The following is a 22,310-nucleotide window of genomic DNA, read 5'->3' on the forward strand; positions in this document are numbered from 1 at the left end:
GACAGACAGAGAGAGAGACAGAGAGAGAGAGAGAGAAGAGGTACAGTGCTCTTGTGCATCTCTCAGATGAGAGCTATGATCCCTTATTTCTGGGGTTTTCACGCTCAACAGTTTTTATAATATGTTATTTGCAGTTGGTGGGGGGGAGGGGGGGTGCAACTCCATATTAGGAAGATCTCAGGAAACATAGATAAAAGACCCTCAGGTTCTGATAGATGAACATAGATAAAATACCTTAAGGTTCTGATAGATGTACATAGATAAAATACCTTAAGGTTCTGATAGATGTACATGTACCTTCTCCTCTGTAGGTTGAGCAGGAGCGCATGGACAAGGTGTGGCCTAAACTGCGAGTCCTGGCTAGATCCTCCCCTACTGATAAACACACACTGGTTAAAGGTGAGAGAGCGGCCCCACTTCCACTCCTCTCTACTGTATTCTGTTCATCTGAACTGAACCCCTGTGTGTTGTCCTCTAGGCATCATAGACAGCTGCTTGACAGACCAGAGACAAGTGGTGGCGGTGACAGGAGACGGAACTAACGATGGACCAGCCCTGAAGAAGGCTGATGTGGGCTTTGCCATGGTAGGACCTGGGGCTGGAGGCATAATGCATCTACCTTACTGTACCGTACTGCACCACAGCACACCACAACACACCACACCACAATATACCACAACACCACCACAACAACACCCCAACACACCACAAGAATCAATCAATCAATCAATCAAACGTATTTATATAGCCCTTCGTACATCAGATATCTCAAAGTGCTGTACAGAAACCCAGCCTAAAACCCCAAACAGCAAGCAATGCAGGTGTAGAAGCACGGTGGCTAGGAAAAACTCCCTAGAAAGGCCAAAACCTAGAGAGGAACCAGGCTATGTGGGGTGGCCAGTCCTCTTCTGACTGTGCCGGGTGGAGATTATAAACCTAGAGAGGAACCAGGCTATGAGGGGTGGCCAGTCCTCTTCTTGCTGTGCCGGGTGGATATTATAAACCTAGAGAGGAACCAGGCTATGTGGGGTGGAGATTATAAACCTAGAGAGGAACCAGGCTATGAGGGGTGGCCAGTCCTCTTCTGGCTGTGCCGGGTGGAGAGGAACCAGGCTATGTGGGGTGGCTAGTCCTCTTCTGGCTGTGCCGGGTGGATATTATAAACCTAGAGAGGAACCAGGCTATGTGGGGTGGAGATTATAAACCTAGAGAGGAACCAGGCTATGAGGGGTGACCAGTCCTCTTCTGTCTGTGCCGGGTGGAGATTATAAACCTAGAGAGGAACCAGGCTATGAGGGGTGGCCAGTCCTCTTCTGGCTTTGCCGGGATGAGATTATAACAGAACATGGTGTTCATAAATGACCAGCATGGTCAAATAATAATAATCACAGTAGTTGTTGAGGGTGCAGCAGGTCAGCACCCCAGGAGTAAATGTCAGTTGGCTTTTCATAGCCGATCATTCAGAGTATCTCTACCGCTCCTGCTGTCTCAGGACAGCAGGTCTGGGACAGGTAGCATGTCCGGTGAACAGGTCAGGGTTCCATAGCCGCAGGCAGAACAGTTGAACCTGGAGCAGGAGCACGGGCAGGTGGACTGGGGACAGCAAAGTCATCATGTCAGGTAGTCCTGAGGCATGGTCCTAGGGCTCATGTCCTCCAAGAGAGAGAAAGAAAGAGAGAAAGAAATAATTGGAGAGAGCATACTTAAATTCACACAGGACACCGGAGAGGACAGGAGAAGTACTCCAGATATAACAAACTGACCCCAGCCCCCCGACACATAAACTACTGCAGCATAAATACTGGAGGCTGAGACAGGAGGGGTCAGGAGACACTGTGGCCCCATCCGATGATACCCCCGGACAGGACCAAACAAGAAGGAAATAACCCCACCCACTTTCCCAAAGCACAGCCCCCACACCAACACCACAACAACACCATAGATGATAGTAACTCTCAAGTAGCTGATTCGTCATCAGTATTGTAGAGTAATTCTAATGTTAACGTAAAATTTGAATGGAAAAAGCTGTTCCTATCAGCATTGACACTTAGCTAGCTACAACTACTATGACAGATGTAGCATTACAGCTCGCTACAACTACTATGACAGCTGTAGCATTACAGCTAGCTATAACTACTATGACAGATATAGCATTACAGCTAGCTACAACTACTATGATTCATGTAGCATTACAGCTAGCTACAACTACTATGACAGATGTAGCATTACAGCTAGCTACAACTACTATGACAGATGTAGCATTACAGCTAGATACAACTACTGTGACAGCTGTAGCATTACAGCTTGCTACAACTACTATGACAGATGTAGCATTACAGCTAGATACAACTACTATGACAGCTGTAGCATTACAGCTAGCAACAACTACTATGATTCATGTAGCATTACAGCTAACTACAACTACTATGATTCATGTAGCATTACAGCTAACTACAACTACTATGACAGATGTAGCATTACAGCTAGCTACAACTACTATGACAGATGTAGCATTACAGCTAGCTACAACTACTATGATGATTCATGTAGCATTACAGCTAACTACAACTTCTATGATTCATGTAGCATTACAGCTAACTACAACTACTATGATTCATGTAGCATTACAGCTAACTACAACTACTATGACAGATGTAGCATTACAGCTAGCTACAACTACTATGACAGATGTAGCATTACAGCTAGCTACAACTACTATGATGATTCATGTAGCATTACAGCTAACTACAACGACAGATGTAGCATTACAGCAAGCTACAACTACTATGATTCATGTAGCATTACAGCTATTTTTTATTGTCTCTCTCTTTATTATTAAAAATTGTTATTTTACCTTTATTTAACCAGGCAAGTCAGTTAAGAGCAAATTCTTATTTTCAATGACGGCCTAGGAACAGTGGGTTAACTGCCTGTTCAGGGGCAGAACGACAGATTTGTACCTTGTCAGCTCAGGGGTTTGAACTTGCAGCCTTCCGGTTACTCGTCTACACTCTAACCACTAGGCTACCCTGCCACCCTGCCGCTAGCTACAACTACTATGACTCACTGTAGTAACCTTGACATGTCCTGGTATAACCCACGCAGCATCCTCACCACTACACTGTAACCCCACCAGCCCTGCTGTAGATACAGTGGAACAGGCCTGCCCCCTAGTGGACAGATGGGATAAACACAATCGGAAATACTGTGACATTGCTTTTCAGATCACTGCAATGCACATGCAGTACAATATGATGGTGCTCGATTCACATATAAAATAAGGAATAACTAAATTATGTTTATTTCGTTATCTGAATCTCCATATCTGTAACTATATTTACATTTTTGGGATGAGTTTGCACACTTTTATTTCCCCAAATCAGAATAATGAATGACTAAATATTCGTACTTAGGTGATATTGTGATAGTATCTTCTATGACTGACGAATCACAGCCGTCGTCGATAGTGATTACTTTGTGATGTGACGGAGGACACCTAACTTATTTCAACGTGTGCAGTACAGCGGAGTCAGACAGTACACAGCAGTGCAGTAAATGTCTACATTTATATTCCTATTGATTAAAGATATATTAATAAAAATATATTTAAAGATGTTGGGGAACAATGTAGACATGTTTACGTTTCTCCAAAACAGCACTAACTGTCTGTTTTTGTTTGTTCTCTCTCTTCAATAGCAGATGATTTCTGCTTTTTGCTGTTTCATGATCAGGAATAGGAATCCTTCCATGCCATTGTGAAAAGAAAAAAAAAAATATTAGTAGGATTATATTTGAATAAAGTGTTTGTTTTAAAGTTTCTGCTCTTAAACGGGATCAATTATCTCAGTCAGGGCCTCCCGGGTGGCGCAGTGGTCAAGGGTGCTGTACTGCAGCGCCACCAGAGACTCTGGGTTCGCACCCAGGCTCTGTCGTAACCGGCCGCGACCGGGAGGTCCGTGGGCTAGCGTCGTCTGGGTTAGGGAGGGTTTGGCCAGTAGGGAAATCCTTGTCTCATCACGCACCAGCGACTCCTCTGGCGGACCGGGCGCAGTGCACGCTGACCAAGGTTGCCATGTGCACGGTGTTTCCTCTGACACATTGGTGCGGCTGGCTTCCGGGTTGGATGCACGCTGTGTTAAGAAGCAGTGCGGCTTGGTTGGGTTGTGTATCGGAGGACGCATGACTTTCAACCTTCGTCTCTCCCGATTAGACAAGATAATAGCTACTAACAATTGGATACCATGAAATTCGGGAGAAATAAGGGGTCAAATGTAAAAAATAAATAAAAAATGCTATTCTCAATCACAACTTTATTTTTGAATAACAAATATTTTAGGCCACAATAAGTGAAATTGAACATCATGGGCTGCAGAGCAACTCTACTGTCCTCAGAACTGAATGACTATAATCTGATCCCATGTTTTCCTCCTCTCTTAGGCCTAGGCTACTATGTGTTGTAGTTGGTTACATATTGCTAGAATAATCTGGAAATAGGCTACGGCCAGCTACGTGTTTCTTTCCTCAGCTTTCCTCCGCTGGAGCCTCAGTTTGGTTTTGACTCATTACATTTTCCCATTTTTGTATTGTTTGTTCTGGGAAGGCTTTCAACTAGATGTTGGAACATTGCTGCTATAACATCCTCCACTCTTCTGGGAAGGCTTTCCACTAGATGTAGGAACATTGCTGCTATAACATCCTCCACTTTTCTGGGAAGGCCTTCCACTAGATGTAGGAGCATTGCTGCTATAACAGCCTCCACTCTTCTGGGAAGGCTTTCCACTAGATGTTGGTACATTGCTGCTATAACATCCTCCACTCTTCTGGGAAGGCTTTCCACTAGATGTTGGAACATTGCTGCTATAACACCCTCCACTCTTCTGGGAAGGCTATTCACTAGATGTTGGAACATTGCCGCTATAACACCCTCCACTCTTCTGGGAAGGCTTTCCACTAGATGTAGGAACATTGCTGCTATAACAGCCTCCACTCTTCTGGGAAGGCTTTCCACTAGATGTTGGAACATTGCTGTGGAGACTTGCTTCCATTCAGCCATAAGAGCATTGTTGAGGTCGAGCACTGATGTTGGGCGATTAGGCCTGTCTCACAGTCGGCGTTCCAATTCATCCCAAAGGAGTTCAATGGGGTTGAGGTCAGGGCTCTGTGCAGGCCAGTAAAGTTATTCTATGGACCTTGCTTTTTGCACGGGAGCATTGTCATGCTGAAACAGGAAAGGACCTTCTCCAAACTGTTGCCACAAAGTTGAAAGCACAGAATCGTCTAGAATATCGTTGTATGCTGTAGCATTGAGATTTCCCTTCACTGAAACTAAGGGGCCTAGCCCAAACCATTAAAAACAGCCCCAGACCTCCTCCCCCAAACTTTACAGTTGGCACTATGCATTGGGGCAGATAGCGTTCATTTGGCTCCACCAAACCCAGATTTGTCCGTGGGATGGTGAAGTATGATTGGAGGCGAGCTTTACACCACTCATATGGTGATCTGAGGCTGGGTTTGTGGCTGCTCGGCCATGGAAACCCATTTCATGATGCTCCCGACTAACAGCCATTGTGCTGATGTGGCTTCCTGAGGCAGTTTTGGAACTCTGCAGTGACTGTTGCAACAGAGGACAGACTTCAGCACTCAGTGGTCCTGTTCTGTAGTGGTGGCCTTCACTGGGGCCTGCTGCATCACACAGGTCATGCTCAGCAGTGTAATCAGAATGAACAGTGAGGGTGACAGAGGACATCCCTGCATTGTACCCCCTTTGGAGGAACACGTTTTAGCGTGCCATTCCATTGGTTGGCAATGACTGTGACACTGGAGCTGGAGTTAAGAGTTTTAATCGATCCTGTGAAATAGAAACCAAACCTGTTGTGTGGCGTACAACTTCGCGGTTGAGCCGTTGTTGTTCCTAGACGTTTCCACTTCCACAATAATACCACTTATATCTCTCCAGGGTTCAGCCGGTATTAAACCATACTTCTTCTCTCTCTCTGCAGGGTACAGCCGGTATTAAACCATACCTCTTCTCTCTCCAGGGTTCAGATGGTATTAAACCATACCTCTTCTCTCTGCAGGGTTCAGCCAGTATTAAACCATACTTCTTCTCTCTCTCTGCAGGGTTCAGCTGGTATTAAACCATACCTCTTCTCTCTGCAGGGTTCAGCCGGTATTAAACCATACCTCTTCTCTCTGCAGGGTTCAGCCAGTATTAAACCATACTTCTCTCTCTCTGCAGGGTTCAGCCGGTATTAAACCATACCTCTTCTCTCTGCAGGGTTCAGCCGGTATTAAACCATACCCCTCTCTCTGCAGGGTTCAGCCAGTATTAAACCATACTTCTCTCTCTCTGCAGGGTTCAGACGGTATTAAACCATACCTCTCCTCTCTGCAGGGTTCAGCCGGTATTAAACCATACCTCTTCTCTCTGCAGGGTTCAGCCAGTATTAAACCATTCCTCTTCTCTCTGCAGGGTTCAGCCGGTATTAAACCATACCTCTTCTCTCTGCAGGGTTCAGCCGGTATTAAACCATTCCTCTCCTCTCTGCAGGGTTCAGCCAGTATTAAACCATACCTCTTCTCTCTGCAGGGTTCAGCCGGTATTAAACCATTCCTCTTCTCTCTGCAGGGTTCAGCCAGTATTAAACCATTCCTCTCCTCTCCTCTCTGCAGGGATCAGCCAGTATTAAACCATACCTCTTCTCTCTGCAGGGTTCAGCCGGTATTAAACCATTCCTCTTCTCTCTGCGGGGTTCAGCCAGTATTAAACCATTCTTCTCCTCTCTGCAGGGTTCAGCTGGTATTAAACCATTCTTCTCCTCTCTGCAGGGTATAGCCGGTATTAAACCATTCCTCTTCTCTCTGCAGGGTTCAGCCGGTATTAAACCATTCCTCTTCTCTCTGCAGGGTTCAGCCGGTATTAAACCATTCCTCTCCTCTCTGCAGGGTTCAGCCAGTATTAAACCATTCCTCTCCTCTCTGCAGGGTTCAGCCAGTATTAAACCATACCTCTTCTCTCTGCAGGGTTCAGCCGGTATTAAACCATTCCTCTTCTCTCTGCAGGGTTCAGCCAGTATTAAACCATTCCTCTCCTCTCTGCAGGGATCAGCCAGTATTAAACCATACCTCTTCTCTCTGCAGGGTTCAGCCGGTATTAAACCATTCCTCTTCTCTCTGCGGGGTTCAGCCAGTATTAAACCATTCCTCTCCTCTCTGCAGGTTTCAGCTGGTATTAAACCATTCCTCTCCTCTCTGCAGGGTTCAGCTGGTATTAAACCATTCCTCTCCTCTCTGCAGGGTTCAGCCAGTATTAAACCATTCCTCTTCTCTCTGCAGGGTTCAGCCAGTATTAAACCATTCCTCTCCTCTCTGCAGGGTTCAGCCGGTATTAAACCATTCCTCTCCTCTCTGCAGGGTTCAGCCAGTATTAAACCATTCCTCTTCTCTCTGCAGGGTTCAGCCAGTATTAAACCATTCCTCTCCTCTCTGCAGGGTTCAGCTGGTATTAAACCATTCCTCTCCTCTCTGCAGGGTTCAGCCGGTATTAAACCATTCCTCTTCTCTCTGCAGGGTTCAGCCAGTATTAAACCATTCCTCGCCTCTCTGCAGGGTTCAGCCAGTATTAAACCATTCCTCTCCTCTCTGCAGGGTTCAGCCGGTATTAAACCATTCCTCTCCTCTCTGCAGGGTTCAGCTGGTATTAAACCATTCCTCTCCTCTCTGCAGGGTATAGCCGGTACAGACGTGGCCAAGGAGGCGTCTGACATCATATTAACGGACGATAACTTCAGTAGCATAGTGAAGGCTGTGATGTGGGGGAGGAACGTCTACGACAGCATCTCCAAGTTCCTCCAGTTCCAGCTGACTGTCAACGTGGTGGCTGTCATAGTGGCCTTCACTGGGGCCTGCATCACACAGGTAATAAACACACAGCTGACTGTCAGCATGGTGGCTGTCATAGTGGCCTTCACTGCGGCCTGCATCACACAGGTAATAAACACACAGCTGACTGTCAACATGGTGGCTGTCATAGTGGCCTTCACTGGGGCCTGCATCACACAGGTAATAAACACACAGCTGACTGTCAACATGGTGGCTGTCATAGTGGCCTTCACTGGGGCCTGCATCACACAGGTAATAAACACACAGCTGACTGTCAACATGGTGGCTGTCATAGTGGCCTTCACTGGGGCCTGCATCACACAGGTAATAAACACACAGCTGACTGTCAACATGGTGGCTGTCATAGTGGCCTTCACTGGGGCCTGCATCACACAGGTAATAAACACACAGCTGACTGTCAACATGGTGGCTGTCATAGTGGCCTTCACTGGGGCCTGCATCACACAGGTAATAAACACACAGCTGACTGTCAACATGGTGGCTGTCATAGTGGCCTTCACTGGGGCCTGCATCACACAGGTAATAAACACACAGCTGACTGTCAACATGGTGGCTGTCATAGTGGCCTTCACTGGGGCCTGCATCACACAGGTAATAAACACACAGCTGACTGTCAACATGGTGGCTGTCATAGTGGCCTTCACTGGGGCCTGCATCACACAGGTAATAAACACACAGCTGACTGTCAACATGGTGGCTGTCATAGTGGCCTTCACTGGGGCCTGCATCACACAGGTAATAAACACACAGCTGACTGTCAACATGGTGGCTGTCATAGTGGCCTTCACTGGGGCCTGCATCACACAGGTAATAAACACACAGCTGACTGTCAACATGGTGGCTGTCATAGTGGCCTTCACTGGGGCCTGCATCACACAGGTAATAAACACACAGCTGACTGTCAACATGGTGGCTGTCATAGTGGCCTTCACTGGGGCCTGCATCACACAGGTAATAAACACACAGCTGACTGTCAACATGGTGGCTGTCATAGTGGCCTTCACTGCGGCCTGCATCACACAGGTAATAAACACACAGCTGACTGTCAACATGGTGGCTGTCATAGTGGCCTTCACTGGGGCCTGCATCACACAGGTAATAAACACACAGCTGACTGTCAACGTGGTGGCTGTCATAGTGGCCTTCACTGGGGCCTGCATCACACAGGTAATAAACACACAGCTGACTGTCAACATGGTGGCTGTCATAGTGGCCTTCACTGGGGCCTGCATCACACAGGTAATAAACACACAGCTGACTGTCAACATGGTGGCTGTCATAGTGGCCTTCACTGGGGCCTGCTGCATCACACAGGTAATAAACACACAGCTGACTGTCAACATGGTGGCTGTCATAGTGGCCTTCACTGGGGCCTGCATCACACAGGTAATAAACACACAGCTGACTGTCAACATGGTGGCTGTCATAGTGGCCTTCACTGGGGCCTGCATCACACAGGTAATAAACACACAGCTGACTGTCAACATGGTGGCTGTCATAGTGGCCTTCACTGGGGCCTGCATCACACAGGTAATAAACACACAGCTGAATGTCAACATGGTGGCTGTCATAGTGGCCTTCACTGGGGCCTGCATCACACAGGTAATAAACACACAGCTGACTGTCAACATGGTGGCTGTCATAGTGGCCTTCACTGGGGCCTGCATCACACAGGTAATAAACACACAGCTGACTGTCAACATGGTGGCTGTCATAGTGGCCTTCACTGGGGCCTGCATCACACAGGTCATGCTCAGCAGTGTAATCAGAATGAACAGTGAGGGTGACAGGGGACATCCCTGCATTGTACCCCCTTTGGAGGAACACGTTTTAGCGTGCCATTCCATTGGTTGGCAATGACTGTGACCCTGGAGCTGGAGTTAAGAGTTTTAATCGATCCTGTGAAATAGAAACCAAACCTGTATGTCTTTGTACCATTGTAGAAACATAGTATAACTATGAACCACCGGGATCTGAAGCTGATGCTGGTATCTAATGTGTTCTCTGGCAGAACTGTGTCCTGAAGACAATCTCTGTGTGTTCCCTGTAGGATTCTCCCCTGACGACAGTCCAGTTGTTTCATCTGTAGTCTCTAATGTTAACCACCCTGTGTGTTCACTGTAGGATTCTCCCCTGATGACAGTACCCTGACGACAGTCCAGTTGTTTCATCTGTAGTCTCTAATGTTAACCAGCCTGTGTGTTCCCTGTAGGATTCTCCCCTGAAGGCGGTCCAGATGCTGTGGGTGAACTTGATAATGGACACCTTTGCATCACTGGCCCTGGCAACAGAGCCCCCCACCGAGGCCCTGCTGATGAGGAAGCCGTACGGACGCAACAAACCGCTGATCTCCAGCACCATGACCAAGAACATCCTGGGACATGGCATCTATCAGCTGGTCATCATCTTCTCCCTTCTGTTCGTTGGTACGTCATTATATTTTCCCAGTCCTCTCCTTTTGGATATTTATTGGACAGTAGAGAGAGAGAGGATGGACAAAGGTGCGCTGGAATAACAGTGGGCTAGAATGGAACCCAGTTTGCGTACTGGAATCTAAAGGCAGCAGGTCAGACATCTAGACCACAGCTAGTTCATGTGTTCTAGAATCTAAAGGTTAGACATCTAGACCAAATCTAGTTTATGTGTTCTGGAATCTAAAGGTTAGACATCTAGTCCACAGCTAGTTTATGTGTTCTGGAATCTAAAGGTTAGACATCTAGTCCACAGCCAGTTTATGTGTTCTGGAATCTAAAGGTTAGACATCTAGACCAAATCTAGTTTATGTGTTCTGGAATCTAAAGGTTAGACATCTAGTCCACAGCCAGTTTATGTGTTCTGGAATCTAAAGGTTAGACATCTAGTCCACAGCTAGTTTATGTGTTCTAGAATCTAAAGGTTAGACATCTAGTCCACAGCTAGTTTATGTGTTCTGGAATCTAAAGGTTAGACATCTAGTCCACAGCTAGATAATGTGTTCTGGAATCTAAAGGTTAGACATCTAGTCCACAGCTAGATAATGTGTTCTGGAATCTAAAGGTTAGACATCTAGTCCACAGCTAGTTTATGTGTTCTGGAATCTAAAGGTTAGACATCTAGACAACAGCTAGTTTATGTGTTCTAGAATCTAAAGGTTAGACATCTAGTCCACAGCTAGTGTATGTGTTCTGGAATCTAAAGGTTAGACATCTAGACCAAATCTAGTTTATGTGTTCTGGAATCTAAAGTTTAGACATCTAGTCCACAGCTAGTTTATGTGTTCTGGAATCTAAAGGTTAGACATCTAGTCCACAGCTAGATAATGTGTTCTGGAATCTAAAGGTTAGACATCTAGTCCACATCTAGTTTATGTGTTCTGGAATCTAAAGGTTAGACATCTAGTCCACAGCTAGTTTATGTGTTCTGGAATCTAAAGGTTAGACATCTAGACCAAATCTAGTTTATGTGTTCTGGAATCTAAAGGTTTGACATCTAGTCCACAGCTAGTTTATTATTTCTGGAATCTAAAGGTTTGACATCTAGTCCACAGCTAGTTTATGTGTTCTGGAATCTAAAGGTTTGACATCTAGACCACAGCTAGTTTATGTGTTCGAGAATCTAAAGGTTAGACATCTAGACCAAATCTAGTTTATGTGTTCTGGAATCTAAAGGTTAGACATCTAGTCCACAGCTAGTTTATGTGTTCTAGAATCTAAAGGTTAGACATCTAGTCCACAGCTAGTTTATGTGTTCTGGAATCTAAAGGCAGCGGGTTAGACATCTAATCCACAGCTAGATAATGTGTTCTGGAATCTAAAGGCTAGACATCTAGTCCACAGCTAGTTTATGTGTTCTGGAATCTAAAGGCAGCGGGTTAGACATCTAATCCACAGCTAGATAATGTGTTCTGGAATCTAAAGGCTAGACATCTAGTCCACAGCTAGTTTATGTGTTCTGGAATCTAAAGGTTAGACATCTAGTCCACAGCTAGTTTATGTGTTCTGGAATCTAAAGGCAGTGAGTTTGACATCTAGACCACAGGTAGTTTATGTGTTCTGGAATCTAAAGGCTAGACATCTAGTCCACAGCTAGTTTATGTGTTCTGGAATCTTAAGGTTAGACATCTAGTCCACAGCTAGTTTATGTGTTCTGGAATCTAAAGGCAGTGAGTTTGACATCTAGACCACAGGTAGTTTATGTGTTCTGGAATCCAGGGTCCAGAAAAATGAAGGCCGTCCACATATATACAGTACAATACATTCATAGACTGTGTGCCCTCAGGCCGTTACTCCACCACTAGCACATATACTCAAATCCTTCTGTTCACCTGATTTAGAATTCCTCACAATCAAATGTAGACCGCATTATCTACCAAGAGAATTCTCTTCGATTATAATCACAGCCATATATATCCAACCCCCCCCAAGCAGACACATCGATGGCTCTGAACGAACTTTATTTAACTCTTTGCAAACTGGAAACCATTTATCCAGAGGCTGCATTCATTGTTGCTGGGGATTTTAACAAGTCTAATCTGAAAACAAGACTCCCTAAATTTTATCATCATATCGATTGCGCAACCAGCGGCGGAAAACCTTGGATCACTGTTACTCTAACTTCCGCGACGCATATAAGGTCCTGCCCCGCCCCCTTTTGGAAAAGCTGACCACGACTCCATTTTGCTGATACCTGCCTACAGACAAAAGCTAAAAAAGAAGCTCCCACGCTGAGGTCTGTCCAACGCTGGTCCGACCAAGCTGACTCCACACTCCAAGACTGCTTCCACCACGTGTACTGGGACATGTTTCGTATTGCGTCAGATAACAACATTGACGAATACGCTGATTCGGTGTGCAAGTTCATTAGAACGTGCGTTGAAGATGTCGTTCCCATAGCAACGATTAAAACATTCCCTAACCAGAAACAGTGGATGGATGGCAGCATTCGCGTGAAACTGAAAGCGCGAACCACTGCTTTCAATCAGGGCAAGGTGTCTGGTAACATGACTGAATACAAACAGTGCAGCTATTCCCTCCGTAAGGCTATCAAATAAGCTAAGCGTCAGTACAGAGACAAAGTAGAATCCCAATTCAACGGCTCAGACACAAGAGGCATGTGGCAGGGTCTACAGTCAATCACGGACTACAGGAAGAAATCCAGCCCAGTCACGGACCAGGATGTCTTGCTCCCAGGCAGACTCAATAACTTTTTTGCCCGCTTTGAGGACAATACAGTGCCACTGACACTGCCTGCAACGGAAAAATGCGGTCTCTCCTTCACTGCAGCCGAGGTGAGTAAAACATTTAAACGTGTTAACCCTCGCAAGGCTGCAGGCCCAGACGGCATCCCCAGCCGCGCCCTCAGAGCATGCGCAGACCAGCTGGCTGGTGTGTTTACGGACATATTCAATCAATCCCTATACCAGTCTGCTGTTCCCACATGCTTCAAGAGGGCCACCATTGTTCCTGTTCCCAAGAAAGCTAAGGTAACTGAGCTAAACGACTACCGCCCCGTAGCACTCACTTCCGTCATCATGAAGTGCTTTGAGAGACTAGTCAAGGACCATATCACCTCCACCCTACCTGACACCCTAGACCCACTCCAATTTGCTTACCGCTCAAATAGGTCCACAGACGATGCAATCTCAACCACACTGCACACTTCCCTAACCCATCTGGACAAGAGGAATACCTATGTGAGAATGCTGTTCATCGACTACAGCTCGGCATTCAACACCATAGTACCCTCCAAGCTCGTCATCAAGCTCGAGACCCTGGGTCTCGACCCGCCCTGTGCAACTGGGTACTGGACTTCCTGACGGGCCGCCCCCAGGTGGTGAGGGTAGGTAACAACATCTCCTCCCCGCTGATCCTCAACACTGGGGCCCCACAAGGGTGCGTTCTGAGCCCTCTCCTGTACTCCCTGTTCACCCACGACTGCGTGGCCACGCACGCCTCCAACTCAATCATCAAGTTTGCAGATGACACAACAGTGGTAGGCTTGATTACCAACAACGACGAGACGGCCTACAGGGAGGAGGTGAGGGCCCTCGGAGTGTGGTGTCAGGAAAATAACCTCACACTCAACGTCAACAAAACTAAGGAGATGATTGTGGACTTCAGGAAACAGCAGAGGGAACACCCCCTATCCACATCGATGGAACAGTAGTGGAGAGAGTAGCAAGTTTTAAGTTCCTCGGCATACACATCACAGACAAACTGAATTGGTCCACTCACACAGACAGCATCGTGAAGAAGGCGCAGCAGCACCTCTTCAACCTCAGGAGGCTGAAGAAATTTGGCTTGTCACCAAAAGCACTCACAAACTTCTACAGATGCACAATCGAGAGCATCCTGGCGGGCTGTATCACCGCCTGGTACGGCAACTGCTCCGCCCTCAACCGTAAGGCTCTCCAGAGGGTAGTGAGGTCTGCACAACGCATCACCGGGGGCAAACTACCTGCCCTCCAGGACACCTACACCACCCGATGTTACAGGAAGGCCATAAAGATCATCAAGGACATCAACCACCCAAGCCACTGCCTGTTCACCCCGCTATCATCCAGAAGGCGAGGTCAGTACAGGTGCATCAAAGCTGGGACCGAGAGACTGAAAAACAGCTTCTATCTCAAGGCCATCAGACTGTTAAACAGCCACCACTAACATTGAGTGGCTGCTGCCAACACACTGACACTGACTCAACTCCAGCCACTTTAATAATGGGAATTGATGGGAAATTATGTAAATATATCACTAGCCACTTTAAACAATGCTACCTTATATAATGTTACTTACCCTACATTATTCATCTCATATGCATACGTATATACTGTACTCTATATCATCGACTGCATCCTTATGTAATACATGTATCACTAGCCACTTTAACTATGCCACTTTGTTTACATACTCATCTCATATGTATATACTGTACTCGATACCATCTACTGTATCTTGCCTATGCTGCTCTGTACCATCACTCATTCACATATCCTTATGTACATATTCTTTATCCCCTTACACTGTGTATAAGACAGTAGTTTAGGAATTGTGAGTTAGATTACTTGTTGGTTATTACTGCATTGTCGGAACTAGAAGCACAAGCATTTCGCTACACTCGCATTAACATCTGCTAACCATGTGTATGTGACAAATAAAATTTGATTTGATTTGATATATACAGTACAATACATTCATAGACTGTGTGCCCTCAGGCCCCTACTCCACCACTAGCACATATATACAATACAATACATTCATAGACTGTGTGCCCTCAGGCCCCTACTCCACCACTAGCACATATATACAGTACAATACATTCATAGACTGTGTGCCCTCAGGCCCCTACTCCACCACTAGCACATATATACAGTACAATACATTCATGGACTGTGTGCCCTCAGGCCCCTACTCCACCACTACCACATATATACAGTACAATACATTCATAGACTGTGTGCCCTCAGGCCCCTACTCCACCACTAGCACATATATACAGTACAATACATTCATAGACTGTGTGCCCTCAGGCCCCTACTTGCAAGCCGAAGAACACCATCCCAACCATGACGCACATTGTAGCGTTGTAGCATCATGTTGCGGGGGCGCTTTGCTACAGGAGGGACTGGTGCACTTCACAAAATAAATGGCATCTTGAGGAAGGACAATTATGTGGATATATTGAAGCAACATCTCAAGACATCAGTCAGGAAGTTAAAGCTTGGTCTTCCAAATGGACAATGACCCCAAGCACACTTCTGAAGTTGTGGCAAAATGGCATAAGGACAACAAAGTCAAGATATTGGAGTGACCATCACAAAGCCCTGACCTCAATCCTATAGAAAACTTGTGGGCAGAACTGAAAAAGCGTGTGCGAGCAAGGAGGCCTTCAAACCTGACTCAGTTACACCAGCTCTGTCATAACGAATGGGACAAAATTCACCCAACTGATTGTGGGAAGCTTGTGGAAGACTACCTGAAACGTTTGACCCAAGTTAAACAATTTAAAGGCAATGGCACCAAATACTAATTGAGTTTATGTAAACTTCTGACCCACTGGGAATGTGATGAAAGAAATGCTGAAATAAATCTCTCTACTATACTATATCTCTACTATTATTCTGACAATTCACATTCTAAAATAAATTGGTGATCCTAACTGATCTAAGACAGGGAATTTTTTACTGGGATTAAAATGTCAGGTATTGTAAAAAACTGAGTTTAAATGTATTTGGCTAAGGTGTAAACTTCCGACTTCAACTGTACGTTTTGCCAGCAGCAGACTATGATCGATATTGTCAAAAGCGGCACTGAAGTCTAACAAAACAGCCCCCACAATATTTGCATCATCAATTTCTCTCATTTGTGTAAGTGGTGTATTTGTTGTATATCCTCCATGCTGAAAGTCTGTTGTTTATTTGTTTATAGTAAAATAGCATTTGTATCTGGTCATTTTTTCCCAAATGTTTATTAACAGGCTGATTGGTCAGCTTTTTGAGCCTGTAAAGGGTGTTTTACTATTCTTGGGTATTTTTTTTATACCTTTATTTAACCAGGCAAGTCAGTTAAGAACAAATTCTTATTTTCAATGACAGCCTGGGAACAGTGTGTTAACTGCCTGTTCAGGGGCAGAACGACAGATTTGTACCTTGTCAGCTCGGGTTTTGAACTTGCAGCTTTCCGGTTATTAGTCCAACGCTCTAACCACTAGGCTACCCTGCCGCCCGGGTAGTGGAATGACTTTAGCTTCCCTCCAAGCCTGAGGGCACACACGTTCTAGTAGTCTTAAATTGAAGGTATGGCAAATAGGAGTGGCAACATTAGTAATTTTCCATCGAAGTTGTCAGACCCCTGTGGTTTGTCTTTGTTGAAAGACAACAATCATTATTTCACCTCTTCCACACTAACTTTACGGAATTTGAAATTACAATGCTCGTCTTTCATAATTTGGTCAGATATTATAAAACGTGTTTTGTTTCCGAAATGTATCAAAATTGTCAACAAATGTTACACCCATTGAGCTGCAATAATCACGTAGCCAGTTGTGAAGAGAAGGAATCCTGCTAAAACATTAAATGCCACGATTCAGAGAGGGCACAGGGCCAGATATGATGGCTATTTTGTTAGTGTTTAGCAGAGAAAATCAACTCTTTAATATCCAGTATCAACTTTTCAGAACTGCCCTTCGTAATGTCTTTAAAACCCACATGGACTACGATAGAATCAATGTCCATGTCCTGACGAAGTACATTCGGGAGCAGCTTAGTGATGTCATTTACTCGAGCTCTGGGATAGGACATTGTTTTTGCATCAGTAACGGTCACATTTCTTACCATGGAGCTGTCCAGAATCACGGCTGGCGAGAAGGACGAGGAAATCCGCTGACTCCCACGCTTCTCAGGATTCAGAGAACCCTTTATGGACGGTCGAGAGGCAGGATAAATTAAGCCCGTTGCTCCTGGCGTAGACACGGGCACCCTCAGTGACTAGGTTGCAGGAAAATCAGGCTCCAGGACAGCAAAACTATTAGTTGTTTGTACCGGGCCTCTTGCTGGGAGTGTAGACTGCTTTGCGGGAAGTCGCTGTCTTTGGCTTCCATGGGTGACCGCTGATTGTCTTGCTTCTCTTGCTGTGTTCTTTTTACTCCACTATCAGATGTGGGAGCTCCGGGCAACGACAAACAACAAGGCGGAGATGCATCCAACAAGCGTGAGCGCCGTCCAGTCACCGGCAGAGAAAATGTAAACATTCCTCTCTGCATTTCCCCCAGTTTCTTACATAGGCTGGCGACCTGAGTCATCAATGAAGCCACCTCAAGCCTATAATCCTCGGCAAGTTCATAACAATTGCCCCAGTGGAACTCTGAGTCTTCCGGTTTGTCCCGAAACAAAGATAGAGCTTCTTGAGCACTGGAACCGTTCATTTACTTCTCCAGACAACGAGGGCTCAAAACTCTTCTGGTACCAACTTTGTTAGCTTGATGGCGAGCAGCTTAGCATCTCTGTCAAGCAGGCTTCAACCTGTCTGATAAGCGGGATTTCGGGACAAGAAACACCTCGGTCTCTTTCATTTTTTACAATCTCGCTAACATTCTTTGTCCAACCAGTAGTCACATTTTTAAAACTCTAAACACAATTAGCACAACATCCATCTGTTGTGGACCATTAACACAAATTAACACAATTCATGTTTCTTTTCTCCACAGAATATCAATTAACACGTAACAATGCTGACATTGGAAGCCACGGTTTTGCATTTTGAAATGTAGAATTGGAATTTAATGAACAGAATTTGGTTTTGAGCAGAAAATTGCTGTGTTAAGAGTTTAGCAAAAGTATCTTAAGTATAGGTTGACACTTGTAAATGGGAAAATTGAGGATTTTACACCCTGAAAGTAGTGTATGGGCCGCGAGAAACTGCAATTCATGGTTCGGTTTTGCCCCGGTTTAGCCCCTACAAACTTCAGCTTACTTTAGCCCCTACAAACTTCAGCTTAACATCTCTATACCTCTCTCTCTCTCTCTCTCTCTCTCTCTCTCTCTCTCTCTCTCTCTCGCTCTCTCTCTATACCTCTATCTCTTCCTTCTCTTTCTCACTATCTCAGGTGAGCAGATCTTTGACATAGACAGTGGTCGTCACGCTCCTCTCCACTCCCCTCCGTCAGAACACTACACCATCATTTTCAACACCTTCGTCCTCATGCAGCTATTCAATGAGATCAACGCCAGGAAGATCCACGGAGAGAGAACGTCTTCGACGGAATCTTCAGGAACCCCATTTTCTGTTCCATCGTCTTCGGAACCTTCGCCATCCAGGTAGGAACATTCGCCATCCAGGTAGGAACATTCGCCATCCAGGTAGGAACATTCGCAATCCAGGTAGGAACATTCGCCATCCAGGTAGGAACATTCGCCATCCAGGTAGGAACATTCGCAATCCAGGTAGGAACATTTGCGATCCAGGTAGGAGCATTCGCCACCCAGGGAGGGACATTTGCGATCCAGGTAAGAACCTTCTCCATCCAGGTAAGAATCTTCTCCATCCTGGTAAGAACCTTCTCCATCCAGGTAAGAACCTTTTCCATCCAGGTAAGAACCTTTTCCATCCAGGTAAGAACCTTCTCCATCCAGGTAAGAACCTTTTCCATCCAGGTAGGAAACATTCGCCATCCAGGTAGGAAACATTCGCCATCCAGGTAGGAACATTCCCTATGGGTCCTGGTGTAAAGTAGTGCACCCTATTCCCTATGGGTCCTGGTCTAAAGTAGTGCACTACATAGAGAACAGGGTTCCATTGGGGACGCAGCGAAAGGGTAGCACTTGAAGCTTACTGAAGCTTTTCCTGACCTGATACTTAGTCCAATACTAGAGACCAAAACGGATCCTGATCACTGAAGCCTTGAAAACATACGGCTGGGAGCAAAGAGGGAATTATTTCACGTCTGGATGTAATTCTAGATATTGTTCGGTTTGGATGTTTTATATTTCCCCCGTGTGTGTGTGTGTGTGTGTGTGTGTGTGTGTGTGTGTGTGTGTGTGTGTGTGTGTGTGTGTGTGTGTGTGTGTGTGTGTGTGTGTGTGTGTGTGTGTGTGTGTGTGTGTGTGTGTGTGTGTTGTCGGTGTCTGTGTGTGTGATTGTCGGTGTCTGTGTGTGTGTGTGTGATTGTCGGTGTCTGTGTGTGTGTGTGTGTGTGTGTGTGTGTGTGTGTGTGTGTGTGTGTGGTTGTCTCGGTGTCTGTGTGTGTGGTTGTCGGTGTGTGTGTGTGTGTGTGTGTGTGTGTGTGTGTGTGTGTGTGTGTGTGTGTGTGTGTGTGTGTGTGTGTGGTTGTCGGTGTCTGTGGGTGTGTCTGTGTGTGTGTGTGGGGGGGTTCCTGTGTGCGGTAGGAAACTTGAGGTGCAGGCATTCAGCTCCATGGATTTCCGGCCCAATTCAAGCACTGTGTTTGTGTTGATGCTAAGGTATCATGCAGATTCGTAATGTCGTTTCCTATCTGTGTGTTTACAGATTGTGATCGTACAGTTTGGAGGAAGCCGTTCAGTTGTACTCCTCTGGATTTGGAGAAGTGGGGCTGGTGTACCTTCCTTGGACTGGGAGAGTTAGTCTGGGGACAGGTAAGAATACCACGACATTCCTACAAATATATATTGACATTCCTATAAATATATATTGACATTCCTATAAATATATATTGACATTCCTATAAATATATATTGACATTCCTATAAATATATCTTGACATTACTATAAATATACCTCGACATTCCTATAAATATATATTGACATTCCTATAAATATATATTGACATTCCTATAAATATATCTTGACATTCCTATAAATATATATTGACATTCCTATAAATATATATTGACATTCCTATAAATATAAATATATATTGACATTCCTTTAAATATATATTGACATTCCTATAAATATATATTGACATTCCTATAAATATATATTGACATTCCTATAAATATAAATATATATAGACATTCCTTTAAATATATATTGACATTCCTATAAATATATATTGACATTCCTATAAATATATATTGACATACCTATAAATATATATTGACATTCCTATAAATATATCTTGACATTCCTATAAATATATATTGACATTCCTATAAATATATATTGACATTCCTATAAATATAAATATATATTGACATTCCTTTAAATATATATTGACATTCCTATAAATATATATTGACATTCCTATAAATATATATTGACATTCCTATAAATATAAATATATATAGACATTCCTTTAAATATATATTGACATTCCTATAAATATATATTGACATTCCTATAAATATATATTGACATACCTATAAATATATATTGACATTCCTATAAATATATATTGACATTCCTATAAATATATATTGACATTCCTATAAATATATATTGACATTCCTATAAATATAAATATATATTGACATTCCTTTAAATATATATTGACATACCTATAAATATATATTGACATTCCTATAAATATATATTGACATTCCTATAAATATATATTGACATTCCTATAAATATAAATATATATTGACATTCCTTTAAATATATATTGACATTCCTATAAATATATATTGACATCCCTATAAATATATATTGACATTCCTATAAATATATATTGACATTCCTATAAATATATATTGACATCCCTATAAATATATATTGACATCCCTATAAATATATATTGACATTCCTACAAATATATATTGACATTCCTATAAATATATATTGACATTCCTATAAATATATATTGACATTCCTATAAATATATATTGACATTCCTATAAATACAGTGCCTGAGAAAGTACTCGGCCCCCTTGAACTTTGCGACCTTTTGCCACATATCTGGCTTCAAACATAAAGATATACAACTGTATTTTTTTGTGAAGAATCAACAACAAGTGGGACAAAATCATGAAGTGGAACGACATTTATTGGATATTTCAAACTTCTTTAACAAATCAAAAACTGAAAAATTGGGCGTGCAAAATTATTCAGCCCCTTTACTTTCAGTGCAATAAACTCTCTCCAGAAGTTCAGTGAGGATCTCTGAATGATCCAATGTTGACCTAAATGACTAATGATGATAAATACAATCCACCTGTGTGTAATCAAGTCTCCGTATAAATGCACCTGCACTGTGATAGTCTCAGAGGTCCGTTAAAAGCGCAGAGAGCATCATGAAGAACAAGGAACACACCAGGCAGGTCCGAGATACTGTTGTGAAGAAGTTTAAAGCCAGATTTGGATACAAAAAGATTTCCCAAGCTTTAAAAATCCCAAGGAGCACTGTGCAAGCGGTAATATTGAAATGGAAGGAGTATCAGACCACTGCAAATCTACCAAGACCTGGCCGTCCCTCTAAACTTTCAGCTCATACAAGGAGAATACTGATCAGAGATGCAGCCAAGAGGCCCATGATCACTCTGGATGAACTGCAGAGATCTACAGCTGAGGTGGGAGACTCTGTCCATAGGACAACAATCAGTCGTATATTGCACAAATCTGGCCTTTATGGAAGAGTGGCAAGAAGAAAGCCATTTCTTAAAGATATCCATAAAAAGTGTTGTTTAAAGTTTGCCACAAGCCACCTGGGAGACACACCAAACATGTGGAAGAAGGTGCTCTGGTCAGATGAAACCAAAATTTAACTTTTTGGCAACAATGCAAAACGTTATGTTTGGCGTAAAAGCAACACAGCTCATCACCCTAAACACACCATACCAACTGTCAAACATGGTGGTGGCAGCATCATGGTTTGGGCCTGCTTTTCTTCAGCAGGGACAGGGAAGATGGTTAAAATTGATGGGAAGATGGATGGAGCCAAATACAGGACCATTCTGGAAGAAAACCTGATGGAGTCTGCAAAAGACCAGAGACTGGGACGGAGATTTGTCTTCCAAC

General features: G+C 44.2%; 1 protein-coding gene across 1 annotated transcript in view; it reads left to right on the top strand.

Annotated features, from left to right (window-relative positions):
* LOC135540433 (plasma membrane calcium-transporting ATPase 2-like) overlaps positions 1 to 22,310 on the top strand; it is a 222,071-nt gene that overhangs the window by 169,499 nt on the left and 30,262 nt on the right. The window contains 8 exon segments of the mRNA XM_064967060.1: positions 312 to 399; positions 479 to 585; positions 7,726 to 7,917; positions 10,115 to 10,328; positions 18,481 to 18,618; positions 18,621 to 18,691; positions 19,881 to 19,902; positions 19,905 to 19,987. Coding sequence (XP_064823132.1) covers positions 312 to 399; positions 479 to 585; positions 7,726 to 7,917; positions 10,115 to 10,328; positions 18,481 to 18,618; positions 18,621 to 18,691; positions 19,881 to 19,902; positions 19,905 to 19,987 — 915 coding nt within the window.

This window comes from Oncorhynchus masou, chromosome 5 (genome assembly GCF_036934945.1).
Source record: "Oncorhynchus masou masou isolate Uvic2021 chromosome 5, UVic_Omas_1.1, whole genome shotgun sequence".
In the NCBI taxonomy this organism is placed as follows: Eukaryota; Metazoa; Chordata; class Actinopteri; order Salmoniformes; family Salmonidae; genus Oncorhynchus; species Oncorhynchus masou.